At 52.6% G+C, this 20,395-nt stretch overlaps 1 protein-coding gene across 6 annotated transcripts in view; it reads right to left on the bottom strand.

Annotated features, from left to right (window-relative positions):
• Positions 1-4,158: 4,158 nt before the first annotated feature.
• Positions 4,159-20,395, bottom strand: part of Tg (thyroglobulin) — a 182,412-nt gene continuing 166,175 nt past the window's right edge. For 3 of the 6 annotated variants that reach the window (XM_040730650.1, XM_040730645.1, XM_040730649.1), the window contains 5 exons: positions 18,472-18,653; positions 15,523-15,630; positions 7,678-7,812; positions 5,230-5,420; positions 4,159-4,388 (listed from right to left, as the gene is read on the bottom strand). In XM_040730650.1, coding sequence (XP_040586584.1) covers positions 4,270-4,388; positions 5,230-5,420; positions 7,678-7,812; positions 15,523-15,630; positions 18,472-18,653 — 735 coding nt within the window. In that variant the 3' untranslated portion in view covers positions 4,159-4,269. The remainder of the gene's footprint in view (positions 4,389-5,229; positions 5,421-7,677; positions 7,813-15,522; positions 15,631-18,471; positions 18,654-20,395) is intronic. The other 3 variants (XM_040730647.1, XM_040730646.1, XM_040730648.1) reach the window with 3 other exon arrangements.

The following is a 20,395-nucleotide window of genomic DNA, read 5'->3' as shown; positions in this document are numbered from 1 at the left end:
GAAAAGACACTTGCTTCACGGTGCTTCTCTCTATGAGGAAATGGGCTTACCTGGTTTCGAGTACATTTCAACACTTCTGAATCATGCCTGCCCAAGCCCAAAAGTCACTGTTTTGTCACAGACGATTCCCCATCCACTTGACCTTTGCGTGAACCTAACCTGGGTGTTCTGTGACCTCCCTGACCTTTTGGGGGTGAAGAGCAGGACTCAAGAGGCCATCAAGGTTCAGTTGCTGTTACCAGAGGTGGTCAGGGTCTGGCTTGGGTGTTTCCAGGTTCAGAGCCTTTTATTAAAAAATAGAACAATTGACCACACAGATTGAAAAGTACCAAGAAACTATGGTACGGGTCAGAAAGCACGCCATCAGGGGTGCCAACAGGCCTCAAATGCCTTTTTCTGTGTTCCAGAGGAGGGGTTCGGTTGCTACCAGGCACAGTTGGGGTAGTTCTTGACAGATTAGGTCATGTGATCCTTCCTCTACTGAATGTGTCCCTTCTCATAATCCATCCAAGTTTGATGATGCACATATCCATTTATACGTGGGTAAAGTGGTAGATGGGGGAGGGGTTGTCCCTAAACCTTTGGGAACACAGTTTTGTCTTGCTGCCTATGCATACCAAGTCAGATCTTGGACTGTGTTCCAGTGCGTGTTTGACTAGAAATTGGGAGCTACAGAGGGGTTGTGGGGTGAAGGGGAGTGGTATTTTTCCCTGAGGTTTAAAGTAGGTACCAAGGCAGCTCTATGCACATGTGGGACCTGTGTTGCTGGGCACGTTCAGAGACGGGTGTGCCCATAGCTCAAGCCAAGTAGAGTTCCAAGTTGATAAGCTATTTCCTGTATTTGCCTGCCTCACTGAGACGTATGGCCTCTGCTCATAGGGGTGGGCTATAATGATCACTATGACACCAGTCCCGAGACACTCCGTGCTGCGGAGTCTGGAGCTCAGAGCTCTGGGACAGCTCCCACGGCAGTGGGCTGCTCTGCTCTTGTCTTTACAGGGACCGGGGTGCCCTGTAGCCAAACATTCTGACCATTGTATGTGGGCTGTACAGATTTCCCCAGCACTGCCGTGGGGGCAGCACTGTGATGGCTTTGCCTGTGAAGTCTCTCTTCTTTATGTTTCTCATGGACTGATCTGTCACACGGGTGATGGGGGATGTCCTTCTGTTATGCTGTGAATGTATGTTTCTCTTATTGGCTGATGAGTAAATCTGTGTCAGTCAATGGACAGGAACGATGTAGCTAGGCAGGAAGTATAGGTGAGGCTAGCACACTAGGGGAATTCTGGGAAGAGGAATGTGGAGAGTGAGTCAGAGGGGAGACCCCAGGTAGAGACACGTGAATCACTGGTAAACTACGACCATGTGGAGATAGTAGATTAATAGACATGGGCTAATAATTAGGAGAGCTAGCCAACAAGAAGCCTGAGCCATAAGCCAAACAACTTATAATTAACACAAGCCTCTGTGTGTTTAGCTGTGGGGCTGGGTGGAACAGAAACTTCAGTCTACACATAGGAGCTACTCAAGATCCACCGTTAAGCCTCAAGGACTGGTGAACACTGAGTGTTTCATACATCTCTGGTCACACGCATGGTCTCTCATAACCCCCAGCTCAATCTACCAAGCAGACATTACCCCTGTCACAGAATGCTTTCCACCTCAGGCTGGAAAGAATGGTAGTAAAATAGCAGATGTCACCCTGAAGAGCCCAACCACACACATGCAGGGCTCAGAGGGACAGTCAGTGTGTCCCACCCTCCGTTTAACCAGGTGGCTCAGCAGGAGTCATGGGTTTTTAGTGGCGGTGCCGTGGGGTCTGGAGTTTCAATACTGAACTGGAGTGGACTTTTTATTAACAGGGAAACAATAAGGCGGCCATGCCTGTGGCTTTGTCAAGGGCACTGGAAGACATGTGTCTGAACAGGCATAATGATGCATTAGCTTTTGATGGCTGCCCTAACAATTACTGCCAACCTTCGGGTCTGTAGTATTAGTCTGTAGATAGGAAGCCAAACATGAATCTCCAGTGGGCTGGAACCAAGTCAGGAGGGTGCATTCCATCCCGGAGGCCCTGGGGGAGCACCATCCCTTTGCTTTTTCCAGTCTCTAGAAGCTACACGCATCCCCTTATACACATCCCACTCGCTCCGTCTTAAAAGCCAGCGATGCTGAGGTGAGATCTTTTCATGCCGCCCTCTCTCTGATCCGCCGTTCTGCCTCCTCAGTCTCCTTTGAGTGACACTGGATCCACATAGGTGATTCTGGGCAATTTAAGGCCAGCTGATTACCTGGGACTCTACATGCTACCCAGAGTCCCAGGGATTAGGCTGTCACAGTTTCAGAGGGGACATCATAGAGACTACTGCAAAAGGGCAGTTATAGGAAAATTAAAAGTGCTTCCGCTTTACACTCAGTAAATGTGATTGATCCATCTGGAGGTGGAACTCTCATATTCTGTGTTATAAAGAGTATCACCCTGCACTGGGCCCTGTGCTGAATGCAGAGAAAGCAAGAGTTTTGACCCTCTGGGAGAGAAAGCCAGGAAAACACAAGACAGAGGCCGTTAGTACTCAGGCATCTGCACTGGCCTGCCCTTGGGGTTCTGACAGGACACACCCTCAGCTGCAGCCACTTAGAGCACCACCTGTGCACATTCACTGTTACCTTTTAAAAGGGCCCTCCTTCTCTCCTTCCCTCTCTTTGTCCCTCCCTTCCTTCCTTTTCCCTCCCTCCCTCCCTCCCTCTCCTCTCCCTCTGTCTCTCTCTCTCCTCTCTCTCTGTTTCTCTCCCTCTCTCTCTGTCTCTCCTCTGCCTGTCTGTCTCTTCTCCTTCTCTCTTCCCTCCTCTCTCTCTGCCTCTCTCTTCTGCCCCTCCTGTCCCCAGAAGATGGTCTCCCCTCTCCCCTCCCCTCTTTCCCATTCACTTTCCCTCAGTAAAAAACCCTCCACCCAAGTTCCATCACACTGCGTCTTTCTCTTGTGTGCTGCTTTTAAAATTACAACAGAAGCATAGAAAACAGGGCTCCACCAAGGGCACAGGTCCCAGAGATACAGTCTCACCCGAGCACCCCATGCTGTAGAAAGCTTCAGCACATACATGTTATGTGTGGCTTAGCAGCCATGATTAAGGGATTATTTGTTCTGAGCTTCCCCTCCCAGCCCTACTGTTTTCTGAATCCCAACACTCAGCTAGCCTTGCTGAACCCGGTCCAACCTGCAAAGTATCACTGAGTTTGCTCTGGACTCAAGTGAGATGACAGGGTGTGAACACATGGCATGATGTGCCATTCAAATGACAGAGAGTGCTAACGAATTCCACCTGCTCCAGCTCAGCCTTGGTGTGCGCGCGCGCGTGTGTGCGTGTGTGTGCGCGTGTGCGTGTGTGTGTGTGTGTGTGTGTGTGTGTGTGAGAGAGAGAGACAGAGACAGAGAGACAGAGAGAGACAGAGAGAGGAAGAGAGACACATACAGAGAGAGATGGAGGGAGGGAGTCAGGGGAGAGAGAAAGAGAAAGAGTGGGAGAGAGAGGGGGAGAGAAAGAGGGAAGAAGGGAGGGACACACACACATGCACACGCACACACACACATGCGCACACACATGTACACACACACACACACACACACACACACACACACACACGTACGCACACAAACCCAGACTGACAGAGATGGAGAGTTGCTCTCACCAGTGGTCCCTTGAGAGAGGATAAGTAGAAACTGGCTGCTTGTCCTGGAGCGTGGGCATCCCAGTTTCCTGACACCCACACCTCACACGCAACCGAAGTCTCTGGTTCTCCCCTCCCGCCCTATCCATCGCCACCATCACACACGCTTCAGACCTCCTCGCCTCTGGATGTGCTGCTGCCCCAGACCTAGCTCTCCTATTTGCATTCTGGAACTTTCCTTCACTTAGATGAGACAGTCTCTCTGGAGCCCCTGCCTTTGATAGAGCCCCATTTTCTGTGTCTTCTGTTTGCCTGACTTCCTCTCTCAGAGGGACCGGAACCTTGCTTTTCCAGGGAAACAGGAGGCGATGCTCTATGAATATTGCTGACTGCCCAGTAACCTGGGAGCCAGACCTCAGGAAGATTTACATTGGCACCTGTTGTAGTGTCACCAAGAGCTGTTTTGGAGCCACAACTCAGAGTCACCAGTGTTTTGTTGTATGCAGACATTTTATTGAAAGCAAAGGGTTGTACACAGCAGAATCACCATGTCAGGCAGTTTGAGATGGCGCTGGCAGGGTGGATGGAGGTCTCAGGGCTGGTCACTTGCTGTAGGTCTTAGGGCCAGTCTCCAGGGAGCCAGAGACGCCTTCATCCAGCCCAATCTCCCCTGCCACGCCTTCCTCTTCGCTGCTGGTTAACTGTGCATCCTTGGCTCCTGCTGAAACAGAAAGGAAGGGCAGGTTGGATCAGAATCCATCCTTTGTTAAGAGACCCAGGACCAGCCTCATTCCGTATCAATTTCCCCACAGATGCCAGATTCATTTCTGGGACGCAGGGACATGCTAAGGGCACAATGGTCCTTTGGGAGTCAAGGGACTCACTTGGTCAAAAGCAGGGTTGAGAGTCTAAAGTGCTTCTGACAAAGGTCTCTTCTCTGGTGTCCTACATCTCCTGCTCTGTCACTCTGGATCCCTCCCCTAAATCGTCCCTCCTCTGGGACCTCTTCAGACCCTTGGGTACAGGTACTCCGTGACAGGAAAGACGAAGGACTTTCACTTGGTTATGCTACTCGTTTCCTTATTATCCTGGACGTTTCTTAAGGACATCATATTGTTTCTACAGTGCTAATGTCTTACCACGGTCCATTTTTACCCCTAAGCCCCAGCTGCAGGAATTGGGAAAGCCAACTTGTAGCTCACCGATTCTTTCTCTGAGAGCAGTAAGAGGTTAAAGACCCTTCCTTCTCTTCCCGCACCAGTGCTGCCGGCTAGAAGCTGGTTGCCACTTGCCACTCAACCTTCCCATTCCCTTCCCTCCCTCTGCCCAGTATCCTCTCCTTGAGCCTCACCCATGCTTCCACTCACCTCCTCCCATCAGAACAGGAGGCTCTGGGCAGCCAAAGAGTCTTGGACTGCGAGCACCTCATGAACAGGGCTTTTCCTCCAGTACCCCGTGGCCTGGTGGCCTCCACGCACGCGGTGGAAACCAACACACAACTCCTCAGTAGGCACCGACTCGAACACCACTCACTCCCAAATTCTCATCCTCCAGGGCACTACTACCTGTGTCCTTCAGAGCCTGGATGTACTTGGACCAGAAGGAGCAGTCAGCCCGTTTCAGGCCCTGGCGATTGGGAAGCTGGGCACTGAACTCCTTGTAGCTCTCTCCTGCAGCTCCAGGGACGAAGTCAGGCCAGGGTGCTGTGAACTCGGATGCCTTCCTCGAGAACTCGTGCGGGTAGTTGGGATTTCTAGGGAGATGAGAAGAAAGCAACGTCTCTGGGTGGAAAGGCATCTTTCTTTTTAACACTTGGTATCACATCCCACTTGCTCTGGTCTTCAAGGGCAAATCGTTTAACTTTGAGTTCCAGACAGGAAGTCCAAATGGTCCGGCTTCCAGCTGGGATGCTAACTGTACTATAAAGCACCAGGCCACAAAAGCTCTCCGAAATCACCTCTAGCCAGCCTCAGTCAGTTGATGACTCAGTGGCATCACTCGGGACCCAGGGTGGCCCTGTCTTTTTGAATGCTCAGGAGACTCGGGTACCCATTCTCTTTGGTGTCCTTTGATCTGGATGCCACCCCCAGTTCCTGAAGGCCCTTGCTTATCCAAGGATGGATAAGCAGGTGGGGGTCAGAGACCACCTTGCAACCCATAAACTTAGTCCCCACGAAGGCGACATCACCTCCCAGAGGTATCAGGACAGCAGATTTATCTCTAGGCTGTAGTGTTTCATGGCAGTTTGCTTTGACAACATCGTCATTTGGTCTCAGAATCTCAGAGTAGAGCTGAGAATCTAAAACATGTTAGGGTCTCTTTTCTTATTACCCACTCTACAATTCTCATGGGGGAGGAAACTGCCATTCTAGACTTTTCCACCAAAGCACCCCTCCCCTGGAAGCCCTCCTGGGGAAAGTGGGTGCCCTCCTTCAGGCTGTAGGAGCCTGGGTACAGAGATCAGCTTCAACCCTGAGGACGATGGACATTCTTCACGTCAGCTGTCAGCTCACCCTTCCGAGGAAGCATCTTAAGGACGTCTTCCTATCTGGATTCCAGATGCCGTCATGATGACTCATTTCACTGGCTACATCTGCTTCTCCATCCCACCAGCCCCACACCACTCAGTAGCCAGAGTAACACTTCCTCAGCACCTGCCTTGGCTCAGACCACTTCCCAGAGCAGCTTCCCTTAGCTCATCCGAATGGCTTGAAACTCCTCTGTGGATGTGGCTTACTCGGGAGAGCATTTTTCTAAGACTCGAACAAGAAGAAATGCCCCTTTTCCCTCAGCTTCCACAGCCAAGCTTTATTCGCTTGGCTTTCACTGTTTAAGGTGGGCAGTAGCCTGTAGCTGTGCCAGGGTGTCTCTCTCTCTCCTCTGGGGGAACTATGAGAGTTCTGGGAAGTGCACAGAGACAAAGGAAGTCTACCAGAGAAACTACCAGGAGTGGGGTGGACCAGCATGTTTGGGAAGTGGTGCACCACAGGACTGGAGCAGAGGCTGCTGGCAAGGAGGTGGGGGCTATGGGAACACCAGAATGCCAGGATGACACACCGCAGGGCTTGCTAAGTTGGCTGTGCACCTGTGAGGCACAGCATGGCTCTCCTTCCACTGGCCTGCTCCCCAGGGGACACTGGGCAATGACTATGGATTTTTTTTTATATTTATTTATTCTTTTGAGACAGGGTCTTTCTATGTAGATTGGGCTAGTCTGCAAACCCCAACCCTCCTGGCTCAGCCTGTGGGCTGCAATGACAGATGATACTTCCATGCCTGGCCGCCAGAGACATATTTGATTTTCATAACTAGAACAGGGTCAAGCACTGTGTTTTGAATGTGAAATGTTCTCCACACGCTCACGAGCTGAATGCCTGGTTCTTGGCTTGTGAGGCTATCGTGAGACGTTGGGATCTGTAGGAGGTGAAGCCTTCCTAGAAAACAATGGACTCAGGGAATATCACGTGCCTTGTCCCTCGTGACCCCCTTCTCTCTCTCTTTCCTGTCTTCCGTGAGGTAAGACGTTCGCTCTGCACACCTCTGCTGCTAGGATGTGCTGTCCATTAGGAAAACAACCAAGGACAAAGCCTGTGGAAGCAGAACCTCAAACAAACCCTTCTTCCTGTCAGGTATTTCGCCACCGCTATGTAACCAGCACAGCGTATACTGTTGGTGTCTGGTGCCAGCGACACTGTCAATCATCCTATGGGATGCACACGACTTAGCCAGTACCAAGTGTCCACAGTACAGAGGCTAAAAGAACCCTGACCTGTTGCATCAGTGTGTCTGAGCAAGGAAGGAGTCAGATGGAAGATTTCTTCATGATTTATCTACACAACGATTGTTTGATTAGAAACAGGGAAGCCAAGACGGGGGGGGTATGGTATTGTAGAATTGCAGTTTTTGTGGTCAGGGTGAGTCAGCTGATAAAAACTGTGGCCTTTGCATTCAGCCGTGGGGAGGGAGGGGGCACATGGTCGGATTCAGAGAACAGTGGGCCACATACGCACCCCGATCTGATGAAGTTGGAGAAGTACTGCATGACTTTCAGGGACAGGCTCTGCTCCGCCGTGGAGAATTGGCCCCGGTAGGCAGGATAGAAGGGCAGCCCAAAGGCGTACTGCACGTCTGCCAGCAACTCCAGGCTGAGGAAACAGGGAAGGGAAGGCAGGAGGTAGGAGGTGAACCCACACCCAGCAGTCTCTACCTGAAACAAAGACTTCTGACACTTCCTACCACGTGTAGGATTCCTGCTTCCTGTGACATCCCACGTGGCCTGTATCCGGGGCTGATCTGGTCTGGGGTAGACCCACGGCACATGTGGTGGCTGAGGTAACTGCTGCTGAGAAATGATGACCAGGTGATGTGCCAGGGGGACCCCTTGGCCTTATTCCAACTGCAGTACCCATGGCGTCTTTGGGTGTTTGTGTGTCCCTCAGTGAGCAAACTCACAAAACATGGCAGGCTTGACTCTCTCTTCTGCACTGGCCCATCCCAGCTCCTCGAGGTTGACTTTTTTGTCCAGGCAGCCCACCCCGGTACCTGACACTTAGTAGGGTGTTTAATAAGTACATGTCATGACTGAAGTGACTCTCTGGAAGTCAACAGGCCCCCAGGCTTCACAACCCTACTGGCAATTGCTCCACGTTGAGAATCAAGGTGTGTGTGTGTGTGTGTGTGTGTGTGTGTGTGTGTGTGTATGTGTGTCATTTTCCTATTCTAGAAAAATCCAAAGAGTGACAGATGGAATGCTTGCCCTTGTTCATCAGGCTGCAGGTGAGGAAGGCAAGAGCTGAGTTCAGAAGAATTGCAGGTCAGACCTGAAAAGGTAGGGAATTTGGGTAGCATCTGAGCCAGAGAGCCCTTGACCATGGCCATGAGCCTCATGGAAAGGAGCCTGAACTGCTGTTCAGTGAGGACAGAATTCCCTTGGAGTGCTGACTTTACCTCAGCCCTACTCAACTCAAGTCCTTCTCAGGTGCCAAAGTGTGGTCATCCTGAAATGAGGAGCTCTGTTGGCTTCCAACGCGAGCTCCAAGTCCGGGAACCACAACTCTTGAAACTCGTCAGGAAGCAGTATCAGGGGCTGTCCCCAAAGAGCAGCTCTGCATAATGGGTTCCACAGGAAGGATGCTGAGCTGGGCTCCTCGCCCCCTCCCCCATCCAGACAAGAAGGGAGTGTGGTGGGTAGAGGCGGTGACGACATTTCTGACCGTTGGTGAGCTGGAAGTCACCATCCTCCCGATGACTGGGTAAGAGGCAATACTGGAAAAGAACCACTGCACCCTCCCCACGTGACAGGTCTGGGGATGAGTCTGTAACCACAGGGATCCTGAAGTTCTCACTGTGAGAGGAAGGATGTTGACCCAGCCCCCGCAAAGCATATGCCAGCCCTACAGTCCTTCCTCTGAAGGAAGTCGGGAAAGGGAGGAGGGGCAGTCTCCCTTCCATGGCCTCCTGGCTTCCTTTTGCGACACCACAGACTGGGTGTGAGCACCAGGCCCATGTCTCTCTTGGGGCAACTCTGATCCTGAAGGGGTCACGAGATCATGTTGGGCCTCACAGACCACATGTGTTCCTGCGCAACCTTTTAAAGGTGAGCTCCCCAGGTACTTCTCACACTCCAGACCCACCTGTGCCCATCTCCATCTCAGGAATTACCCAGAGTGCAGCGGTGTTTCTGACCTCCCTGGAGCCCAGCAGAGCTGATGGTACACTGTTGTGTGGGACACTCACAGCTTCTCTGACTGGCTGGACTAAACTGGACTAAACCTGACTCTTCCCATAAAGAGCCACCAAGACAAACAAAGGAAGACTTTTCAGGCTGCACACTCTCTTGGCATTCAGGCTAGGTGTCTGCCCAGAGCTTCTGAGAGCTTCCGTCAGGGGTCATTAAATGCATCGTCTCGCATGCAGACATTCCACTTTCAAGAGACCCAGCCTAGCAATCAAACTGTGGAACACACATTAAGCTTATGGTTTTGCAGGAAATCCGGAAGGGGATCTGAAAGCAACATCTTCCTACCTAGGTCTCTAACTTTGAAACGGATCAGGAAGGGAATGAACACCTGTACAGGTTCCCGAAAAATCCACGCCTCGGATCTGTGCCCCGACTGGTCGCTTCTCACAAGCTCTCCCAGCGTGGGCGTTTCTGAGCCCCTGACCAGCATATTGGACAGCGGGCTTTTATTTTACATCTCAAGAGCAACCACCAAAGAGCTGCAGTGTTTCTGTGAGCCACGTTTTCGGGTGTGAGTGCGTGAAAAGATCACTGTGCGTGGTAAATGACGTGTCTTTGAAGATAAAAACACCGGGTTCAATGGCATTCTTCTCACACTCTGGTAAACGCCTAGGAAAATGACAAGGCCTCTCCGTTTTCCTCACACCTGCAGCCAGTCTCCTGACCTTCGGCAGAGCCCAGGTGCCCAGCCTCGGTTACCTGTAGAATGTAGGCCTTTCCTACCTCAGGGCCCTAACACCAGGCAACCGTTTTGTGGGGGACCGTTAGCTCACTGCTCACTCTGAGACTGCCACCATTCCCTGTCCTTCAGGTTTGAGGGTCGAACGTTGCGTTTTCACAGTCCCAGCACCTTAGGGCTCCTCTCTCCTGGCACTACTGAGTTTCCTGAGTTCCTGCACAGGGTGATGGGCGTGCTCTCCGTTGTTTGTCCCGTGTCAGGCAGGCATGAGTGTGTCAGTGTGGAAGGGGACTGGAGAGGGGACAGACTGCCTCACGGAGTGGTGGCCAGTGACTGACTGACTGGCTTGAGCTCATCCGCCCCGGGAGATGATAGCTTAAGGATCACACAGGATGTGGCTGGGCCCGTGGACCCCGTCCAAGAATCCAGCCCTATACTGTTTTCTTTGGCCTGCCAGTTTCTGCAAAGTCACCCAGATAACACGCTGAAGAGACAGCATTTTGAATCTGGACTGGGCAGGGACCCTGGAATGCACAGACATATCTAGAATGCAGACAAGTGGTGTTCAAAACATCTCAAGGCTAAGATTTACAGTTCTGTTTCTCACAGCTGGGTAACATTTAAGGGGGAACGTGACTGCCTTCATAGTCATTTTTACTTACATTTTGCTTAGCAGAGTTTTATTAATTCCTTAAAATAATCCAATTCTAATCACAAACACTGAAGGTCTGTGGGGTGCTGGATATTGAATATGTATTATCTTAATCCTCATATCCCACAGACGAAATGAAAGAAACAGCTCCCATTTCACAGGCAAGAACATTGAGGCAGGGGGACTTGCTTATATGGAACAGCCAATAAGGGGGAGAGAGTGGAAGCCATGGTGAATTCCCTCCCATCTACAGCCTTGCCATTCCAAGTCTGCTCGATATGTACATGGGCATGCCCCTCCCCAGAACACATGCAAGCTGCAGAACAAATTTGCTGTAGGTCCTGACTCCATCCCCCCTTCTCAGCAGCTCTGTGGGACAGGAGTTCTTCTCCCAGGTGTTTCCAGGAGGCCCAGAGACGCTAAGTGAGTTGCCCGGGGTTGCACAGCTTACCATGGGCTTAAGCAGTCTAGTTTTGGCTGAAATGGGAGCAACCATAAGAGAGCAGCGGGGGCTGCAGGAGACAGGAGAGAGGCCAGACAGCAGCCGCTCCTGTGAGTGGGTTTTGGCTTCTGCGTTGGTAAAACGAAGGTCTAAGAGATGTCCCTGACCTTTGACCCCGATCTCAGGCACTCCTCTCACTCCGTGCAGGCTTTGGATTCTCCGTCCTAGCATCGCTACTCTCCCACCCTCGGCAGGCAGGACAGTGTGTCAGTGATGTGGTCACAGGAGCGCCACACTGATGGCTGGTGACATCTGAGCAGTGCTCAGTAAGGAAGGGGAGGCATGGAGCCTGCTCACTGGCACTTGCCGGGAAAGCTGCCGTGTGCCAACAGGCAGGCACGGGACAGACGGTGGTGGAGAATGTACCTACACACACACATGCACACATGCACACACACACACACACACACACGTGCACACATGTATGCACACACACATGCATGCACACGCGCGCGCACACGCGCACACACACATGCACACACACGCACACACATGCACACACATACACGCATATGCACACACATGCATGCACGCACACGCACACACATTCACGTACACACACACACACACACGCGTGCACACACACATATATACACACATGCATACACATACTTAAAGTGTGTAGATCAGAGCCAGAAATAAAATGAGAGAAGAGACAGTTCCAGGGCAGAGAGAGAGAGAGAAAGGGAGAGGGAGGGGAGAAGCTAGAAAGAGATGGGGAGGGGAAGGGGTAGAAAGAGGAAGAAGGAAGTTGTGGGGAAGAGAGCAGTTTTGGAGCAGCAAGAACTTGCCAGAAATCTCAAGTTCTTTTGTTGATCTGCTCAGTAACTGCGGTGTCTACGATGTCAATGGCTGCTCATTGTGAGTATCATGACAGGGGAGGTTGATCATGACAGGGGAGGTTGATCATGACAGGGGAGGTTGATCATGACAGGGGAGGTTGATCATGACAGGGGAGGTTGATCATGACAGGGGAGGTTGATCATGACAGGGGAGGTTGACCAGATCGTGTTCTGATGGCCAAGTACGGTGAGAGCCCTGTGGTCTGAAGTCACCCAGGCCCTGGTCTGGTCTACACACAAATCAATACTGAGTGGCCCCGAGAGAGATCCTACTTCCGTGTTCCTTACTCACATGAAGAAACCGAGTCACCAAGAAGACCAGGTGACCTGCCTCAGGTCAGGAGCTGATAAGAGTCAGGGGCGCACTGCTAACTGGAAGCAGAGGATGCTGGAGTCCCTGACTGCTCCAGGATGCTAAGTTTCTGTGGCACCTAGACACGCTTCATATGTCTTGGTGTCCTTCCTCTGGAAGTGAGGGGGCAGCCTTGAGCACATGGACAGCTAGGGCCAATTCGAGAGAGCCCACCTCCTCCTTGACCCCCGTTCCATGGCTCTCAGGGAAGACTGTCCTCAAGGCTCACCACCTGCTTACTTCAAACCATAGCACCAGCCCCCAGGGAGCCACAGACCAGAAATGCAGGCCTGTCTCTCCTGCCGTGAGAGAGGGTTTGGCTTTTGGCTTCAACCCTTCACAGTCTTGTGAGCACCTGTCAAGTCCTCCCTTAAACATGGATCCCCAGGCTGAGGAGTTGAGAGCCATGAGGACCCTTCAGAATCTGAGACAGCCTGAGGTTGTTCCATGGAGGCTCCCAGGGTCGTCATAAGGGCCCAGTCTGGAAGTCCTCAGAGGGGCAGGCAGGGAGAAGCCCTGGCCAGCCTGCTACACTGAGGGTGCTGTTGCTTGCCGTTGAGTCCTTCCCCGAAGGGCTGTTCACTTCAGGTCCTTGACACCAGAAGCTTCCGGTGCAGGGCTCTGTGATCTACAGGAGGCTGAGTCCCCTCTAAAAGAGAGGTTGGAGTCCTCACCTCAGGGCCTTAGACTGGGAGCGTGCCTGGGGATAGTCTCTCCTTAGACTGGGTTAATCAGAGGTTGTTAGGGCATACCCTGACCCAGCGGGACCGATGCCACTGCAAGAATTGGGGATTGGGACCCAGGACACACACAAGAGATGAAGGGGACAGGGAACAGGAAGGCTGGCCCCTGCTGGGAAGCAACGCCTGAGGCAGCCAGAGGCCAGAGGTCCCTGGCACACCCTTTCCAGGACCTGTGGAGGATTCCAGCCCTGCTGGCATCTGTACTTCACAGCCCTCCCAAACACGAGGCAATATATTTCTGCTGCTCCAAGACCACAAAGCCTGCGGCCCCTCCCTAGGGGAGCCTCTGAAACCAAAGCAGGGTTCACGCCCTCCTGGCTGCCGGAACTGAACCTATGCATGCTGGTGTTTTCCTCTGCTTTTGTTATCATGCTTGGATCTCTCTCTCTCTCTCTCTCTCTCTCTCTCTCTCTCTCTCTCTCTCTCTCTCTCTCTCTCTCTCTCTCTCTCTCTCTCTCTCTCTTCTCCTCTCTTCTCTCTCTCCCCCCTCCTGTAACTATTTGGGACAAAAGATACAGGTTCCTTAAGGCTCCTGAGGACACAGCCTTGCTGTGGGGAGCCCACACCTTCCTGCAGCCTCTTCACCTCACTAGAAGGCGGCAAATACGGGTTACAGAGTCATGAGTGGCAGGAATCCAGACCCCGGCACTGCAAGGCACGGCCAAGGATGATCCTAGGCACGTGTTCTGGGATAGGTTTCCAGGTCTCAGTGGCTACGGACCACTGGGCTGCAGGCTCCATCTGCTGTGCCCACAGTCCTGAGCTCCAGTAACATCCCTTCCGAGTGCTCCCATGAGAGCTACAGCGGGCTACTGAGCCTCCTACCCTCAACCCTAAGACCCTGGCTGTAGCGGTGAGTGTGGTGGAAACTATAAATAGCTCTAAGCATACAGACCATGTGGTCTAGTGAAGGCAGATCTCTAGGCTGGGAGGGGCAGAGACAGCCATTGCTCTGCAGTGACCCAGCTGCTCATCTTGGGAGTAGAGAACACATTAAACTCCTTGAACACCAGACTCCCTGGTGCAGGGCAAGCATCTGTGATCCCCAAGACTCCTACGTGGAAGACTAATCCTCCTCCGTTTGTTGGTCCTAAGAGTTGAGCCTTGTTGGGGGGGACACTAATTCACAAGGTTGATATGAATAGCATCGACAAGGCCCCAAGCAAGCTTTCACCTTCCCTTAGAGAGGTGCCTCCTGGTGAGGCAGGGGCTCGCCCTCTACAGACACCCCAAGATGCTGCATCTGCTACATCTTCAGTCTAGACTTCAGCCTCCACAACTGTAAGCGATAACAGGGCTGTGTGTAAGGTGCATTACTGGAGTAGCCTGATCGGATCCAGATGCCCTCTGCCTGCAAAGCAGGGACAACTGCCACCCTCACAGGTACTCCGTGTGTTTCCACGGAGCACTGTGACAACTGAGTCACCCGGGTGGACACTACAGCTACAAGACCACAAGCCTACGGACCACATCCTCCAATGACTCTAAGTCTGAGATCAGGATGCTGCCCCTGTCAAGGTCTTACCCAAGGGCTGCTGCGTGAAGTCGCCATTCAGTTGTCTCTTAATGTGGGCATCTGTTTCCGCCGGAATGGGCTCTCCCACATGTAGGGAGGGTTGAAGCAGATCCCGGCCACACAGCCTCCCTCTAAATCCTTTCATGCCTGTCCCCCATCACCCCCTACTCGCGCCTCTCTTGTCTCTCTCCTTTTTTGTTGCGCCCCGGGATTTTATCACCAGGTGCTTGGACCTCTTCTGGAAGTAGGGATGACAGAGAAGCTGGGGAAACAGAAACCGTTCATCTGGACTTGGCCGCTCATGCCTCCTATTCCAGTGCCTGAAAGGCTGAAGCAGGGGTAACGATGAGAGTCCATGGCCAACCTGGACTATATAGTGAGTTCTAGGCCAGCCTGAGCTACAGAGTAAGAAACCATGAAACCAAATAAACAGAAAAGCGAATGAATAAATAAAAAAAAACGTTTGCCACTATGGAAAGCCATTTCTGAAGTACTCGGTTCTTAGAAGCAGAGACATGTAGGATACTAGCAAGGGAAAAGGCTGTCTTCATGCCGGAAGACAGAGTGACTGAAGTCAGAGCTCCAAGTTCCCCGTGGTGGACGGATTTTCATGTTCTTGGGCTTCACTCTCCCAGGAAGAAGCACTAAGGGATAAAGTATGCATTGCTACCTCATTTGCAGCTGATGGAACCAGGGCATATGTGGTCAAGCCCTGTCCCATATCACAGGGGCGTGGCTTGTGCCACACCCCGCCTTCTTTCTCTTTGTGTTTCACAGTGGTGACAAGGACAGCTGGCCTCCTCTGCCTGCATTTGCTATATGGCCTTACCTGCCATGCCCATAGCTTTCCGGCACGTGGTACATGAAGACGTTTCCACGGCTTCTGCTTGCCCAGAGGCTGGCCATGTTGATCATGGGACAGATGATGAAGTAGTCCCTGGGGGAAATGACAGAGGAGGGAGATCACTTACGTGGCTCTGGGGGAGTGCTGTGTCAGGCGAGTGTGTCCTATAGGCAGGCCTTGCCCGGCAAGCCCGACCCCCCAAAGATCCCCTTGCCCAGCCCCACAGGGGTGCTTTCCGGTGGCCACACTGGTGGGTACACGGCTCTGGTTTACGGCAGGCTGCAGTCTGAAAGGAGGCCGTGGTGATGGGTTTCCCACGTCGAGCAAGAGGCCCCTGCTGGCCTGAACCACTTCCCAGAGCATCAACATCGAGTAAAGATTTGCCAGCAAAGTGTTCTAGGAAGCCCGGAGTGCACCGTAAATAAGTGTACCCCTGGAGAGAAGGCAGAGTGCTCAAACATCCTGCACGAATAAGATACCCTTATTTCTAGGTCTTTGGGGACTGAATTTGCCCAACCTCAAACCCCAGGCAACTCTCAGCAAGGTCATGAGACAGTTTCAGTTGTTGTAACAGGGATTAGAAAATTTTCTCCAGGCTTCTGCTCACAAAGGCTCCAAGCAAAGCCTCATTCAGTCCAAATGGTCAGAGGATGGCAGTCCACAGACTCACATTGGTTCCTCATTCCGTTGAACGTGAATTAACTTAAGACGCTCTGCTTGGAGCCATGGGCTCTGTATGTATGGCCAAGCAGGCCGTGCGCCTCAAGAACTGGTCAGACCCGGGATTGGATAGATCATGTTGGCCTGGGCTTTGGGGCTTTGGGTTCCTACTACACTGTTGGTAAGGTGAGGCCCAGTAGTTCTTGGTCCTCTTTGGTCTTCTAGCTGAGAAGTTTGGCCCGGGACCCTGTCCTACAGAGACTCTGGAATCCCATCTAATCAGTGGGCTGTCCCCCTTCTCCTGGTCATGGGGTTGGTAATGGTTCTCGATTGTTGGAAAAGCTGAAATGCCACAGGTGGGGCTCCAGGGTGGGGCTGGCGGGGCTAGGGAAGGGGTCTGTCTCAGAGGGTGGTGTGGGCAGCTGGGTTTCACCGGTGAACAGCACAGGATGGAACTGCTCCTTCAAGATAAAGGCTCATGGCTGCCGCCCCAGGGAGGGGCTTCCAGGAGACTGGAGACATAGAGGCTGAGGGAGTTAGCAGCCTCAGTTGTCCAGGCAGAAATGAGGCCCTGAGCTGTGGGGGCTGGAGCCACCCCCCCCCCAGCTTTCCTAGATCTCGGCTCTTTTCCTGGAAATATGCTGCCTTTAAGGCCAGATAATGACCTTGAAGTAAGAACCTGAGTTTGCCCAAGCTCATCTGCTACCGAGATCTAGGGGAGCCTGAGTCCGTTGTGAAGCCACTCAGAGGGAGGGGCTGTGTGTCTGTCTGTGGGTTCTTGTGGTCCATCTAGGTCTGTCTCCAAAGCTACTGGAGGGTTTCTTGGTTCATAGTGGAGCTCTTCATCAGGAGGCCTGTAAAGGCTTTCTAGGCTCCAGAGTCCAAGGAGATGTCCCACAGTTGTATTGCTGCAGACTGTTGGAGTAGAACCATGGTTTCAAGGGGGGAGAGGCCACACCGGATCTCCAGCCCATTCTTCCTGACAGCTAAGGTCACTGAGAGCTTTGACCCTGGCCTTGTCCCCACGGCATAGAGCAAAGACAACTGTGCTCCTTCTGGAGGGAGAGCAGGTTTGGGGTGCTGATGCCACCGGGCCCAGCTTTCCCCTGGAGGGATCCTATGGGGGAAACCAGAATACAGATCACTATGCTGGCCAAGCAACCTTCAAGGTAATTGGAGAGCTGGGGGCTACATGGCCAGGGCCTCTGAGCAGAGAGGGCTACAGTCTATTTGCCCCTTGATTCACAAACTAGCTCACATACTTGCTCAAAGAGCAATGTTTGGTGAAATCAGTCAGTACTGAGCTTCTCTCACAAGCATGAGTAGTCGAGTTTGATCCCTAGATCTATGTAAAAATGCCAGGCCTGGTGATGTTACTGTAATTCCAGCTCCAGGGAGACAGAGGCAGCAGGATCCCTAGGGCTCACCGGCCACTCTGTCTGACCTAACTGGTGAGCTCTAGACCAGTGAGGTGGCTGGCACTCAGCACTGTCCTCTGGCCTCCACGTGTGTACACCTTCACCCACACATGGACCTGCATACACACATGAGCACTGTATTATAAAAAGAAAGCTGTGTTTGGCTTCAGTGAATTAATGATAAATGGGGAGGGCGACAGCGTGGCGCAGCCCTCCCCATCCAGTGCTCTGGCAGTGGAACGCTAGGGACGGCGGAGACTGGGGGCAGTCTTTAGCTTTCTTGGGGGTGGGAACAAGGCATGCTTCTCAAGAAGGAAGCCTGAGTGATGAGTGGGCAGTGGGCAGCGGCTGCCCAAGGAAAGGAGTCGCGTGGGCATTGAGAAGCCCGGGCTCATTCTGCTCGACTCTGGACACACGTAGAGCTGCCTGCAGAGCTATGGTCATGTCTGCACCTCTGAGCCTTGTGTCACCCTCCCGCGTGATCTGAGGGCCCAGCGGGGGTAGCTGTTTCAAGGTGGATTGAGAGAACTGTGCCGAGGAGGATGCCTGGGGCATCGAGTCCCAGACTCTCATTGTCTCCATCAAGATCCAAGAAGCCGGGCGGTGGTGGCGCACGCCTTTAATCCCAGCACTCGGGAGGCAGAGGCAGGCGGATCTCTGTGAGTTCGAGGCTGGGCTGGACCGACAGCCTCCAAAACAATACAGAGAAACCCTGTCTCGTAGAAACAAAAAAACAAACAAACAAACAAAAGATCCGAGAAGCCCCTGAGCCCTCATCCATACTAGGCAGAGGAACTGTACCCTGCATGAACTGACATACTGAGAGGTCCTGACTCGCTTGGTGGGCCTGGCTTACCGGGTGGCATTCTCCAGTGCCCGGGAGAAGGAGGCGTAGTCGTCTGTGGAGTGTTCCAGGGAGTAATACCATACAGCGGCCGTGAGGACGCGGACATCTGAGTCCTCGCCGCCTAGTGAATTCTGCAGTGCCTGGTAAAAGGCTGTCTTGCTGTTGGTTCGGCCTTGGCTCTCCTCAAATTGCTTTGAAAGGCGGGAGGGGAGAAGGAAAGAAAAAGACAGGATTTCCCAATCGCATCCCGAAAGGCACACATTGTGTCCTTCAAACGTTATTCTAGAATTTTCTCTCCGAGAGCACCAAGCACTTGTAGCTGTTCCACTGATAAATCTTACCGTGTGGCCTTAAAGAGGTGGCTGTGACCCTCTGTCCCTTCCTTTGCCCATCTGAAGCAGAAGTGCCTTCCCCTAGGGTCAGGAGAAGGACGTGAAACAGATCCCGCTTAGAGCGGCCCATCCTAATCCTGATGGCTGCCTGCTGCTGGGCCACGTGCCCGCCTCTTTCTGGTTTTATCTGGCGAGGCTTAGCAGACTCGTGCGTAAGCTGTGGTCTGATGTGAGACATTTCATCCCATCCCGTGTACCGCCCTGGTCATTCAAAGCATGAACAGATAGTGTTGCCTGTTGCCATAAGAACTCACTCTTCCCCTGGGCCAACTCTGCCTGGCCTGGGATCATAAGGTCACACTCCCTGTCTGCTAGGCTATGTTCCAGTGGGTGGAGACAAGGACCCGTCATGGATGTGCAGAGCCTCCCAGGGCAGCCTTAGCAAGGGCAAGGGTGTGGGCAGAGGCTGGGCCAGGTCTGCTTAAGGAAAGACAGTCAAAGGAGCTGCACTGCTGGCCTGAGGGGCTGCCCAACTGCTCAGGAGCAGACATCACTCCTCCCCTCTCAGCCTCCCTGCCCTACCCTTGCCTGGCAGTTGGCTACACTGTGGGGAGGAACAACTCAGCTCCTACCTTCTGGCCTCAGTTTCCTTCTTTCTGGAGAAGAAGGGCAGAGGATGCAAGTCTCTTCTGGATGGATGCAGGTCTGAGAGTGAGGCCCAGATGCCTGAACCCTGGGCAGGTTCAGGATGCGTACATGTCTACGTGTTTCCAGGAGCTTCTGCATACCATGTTGGCAGGCCCTGGTGTGTTTATGCTACTCTATAAACCCCTCTAAATGCAGGGATTGATCCAGCATCAGAACACAGGAGCCATGTATCAGTGAGCTAACTCCTGTAGGACAGGAGTCTAGCCTTCCCTCCTGAAGCATGCCTGATCAAAGACATGCGCCAGTCATACAACACTAGCCCCAGGAGACAGTGAGGAGGACCATGGGGGCTAGCATGCAAAAGGGCAATGTTTCTTTAGTCTTAACATATGTTTTTAGAAAGGAATCTGCAATGCGTCACTATCTGCTAGGCACGGCTTGTACATAAACATCTCTGGCACACACAGCTTCCAGATCAAGGGAAATCTGTACTTCCTTAGGGCCATCATACAGAGGGCTAGCATGAACTGGTATTTAGCTCAGGCCTTAAGACGGGGGCAGCCAATCCTTCTCTGCTCTAACTTAACCATGGCCCAGGGTTGCACTGCAAACACAGGACCACTTAGCATGGAAGGAGGTTGACCCGTGGATACATGGCCCAGAGTGGTGACAAGAACACTGACTTGGGAATCAATGCGAGGGCCCGAGTCTCAAGCTGCCTTTGAGAGGTCTTGGCAGAATGACTTCACCTCCTCTCCCATGCAGGTCTCAAGCCAAAGACACCTAGACACCTCTGGTAGGCTGTCCCTGGCCATCCCTAAAGTGTATACCCATTTCTACTATTCCCTTCACAGCCCCTGGCTCTGTTTTCTCCAGACCTGAAACCCTTAGTGCTTACACATCATTGCTTCTTAATCCTGTGAACTCTGCCAGGCAGGGCTCTGTCTGAGTTC

The sequence above is a fragment of the Mesocricetus auratus genome, unplaced genomic scaffold (assembly GCF_017639785.1).
Source record: "Mesocricetus auratus isolate SY011 unplaced genomic scaffold, BCM_Maur_2.0 Super-Scaffold_100023, whole genome shotgun sequence".
Lineage (NCBI taxonomy): Eukaryota > Metazoa > Chordata > Mammalia > Rodentia > Cricetidae > Mesocricetus > Mesocricetus auratus.
The sequence above is the reverse complement of the archived record's forward strand: the minus strand, read 5'-3'. Positions and strand labels throughout refer to the sequence as shown.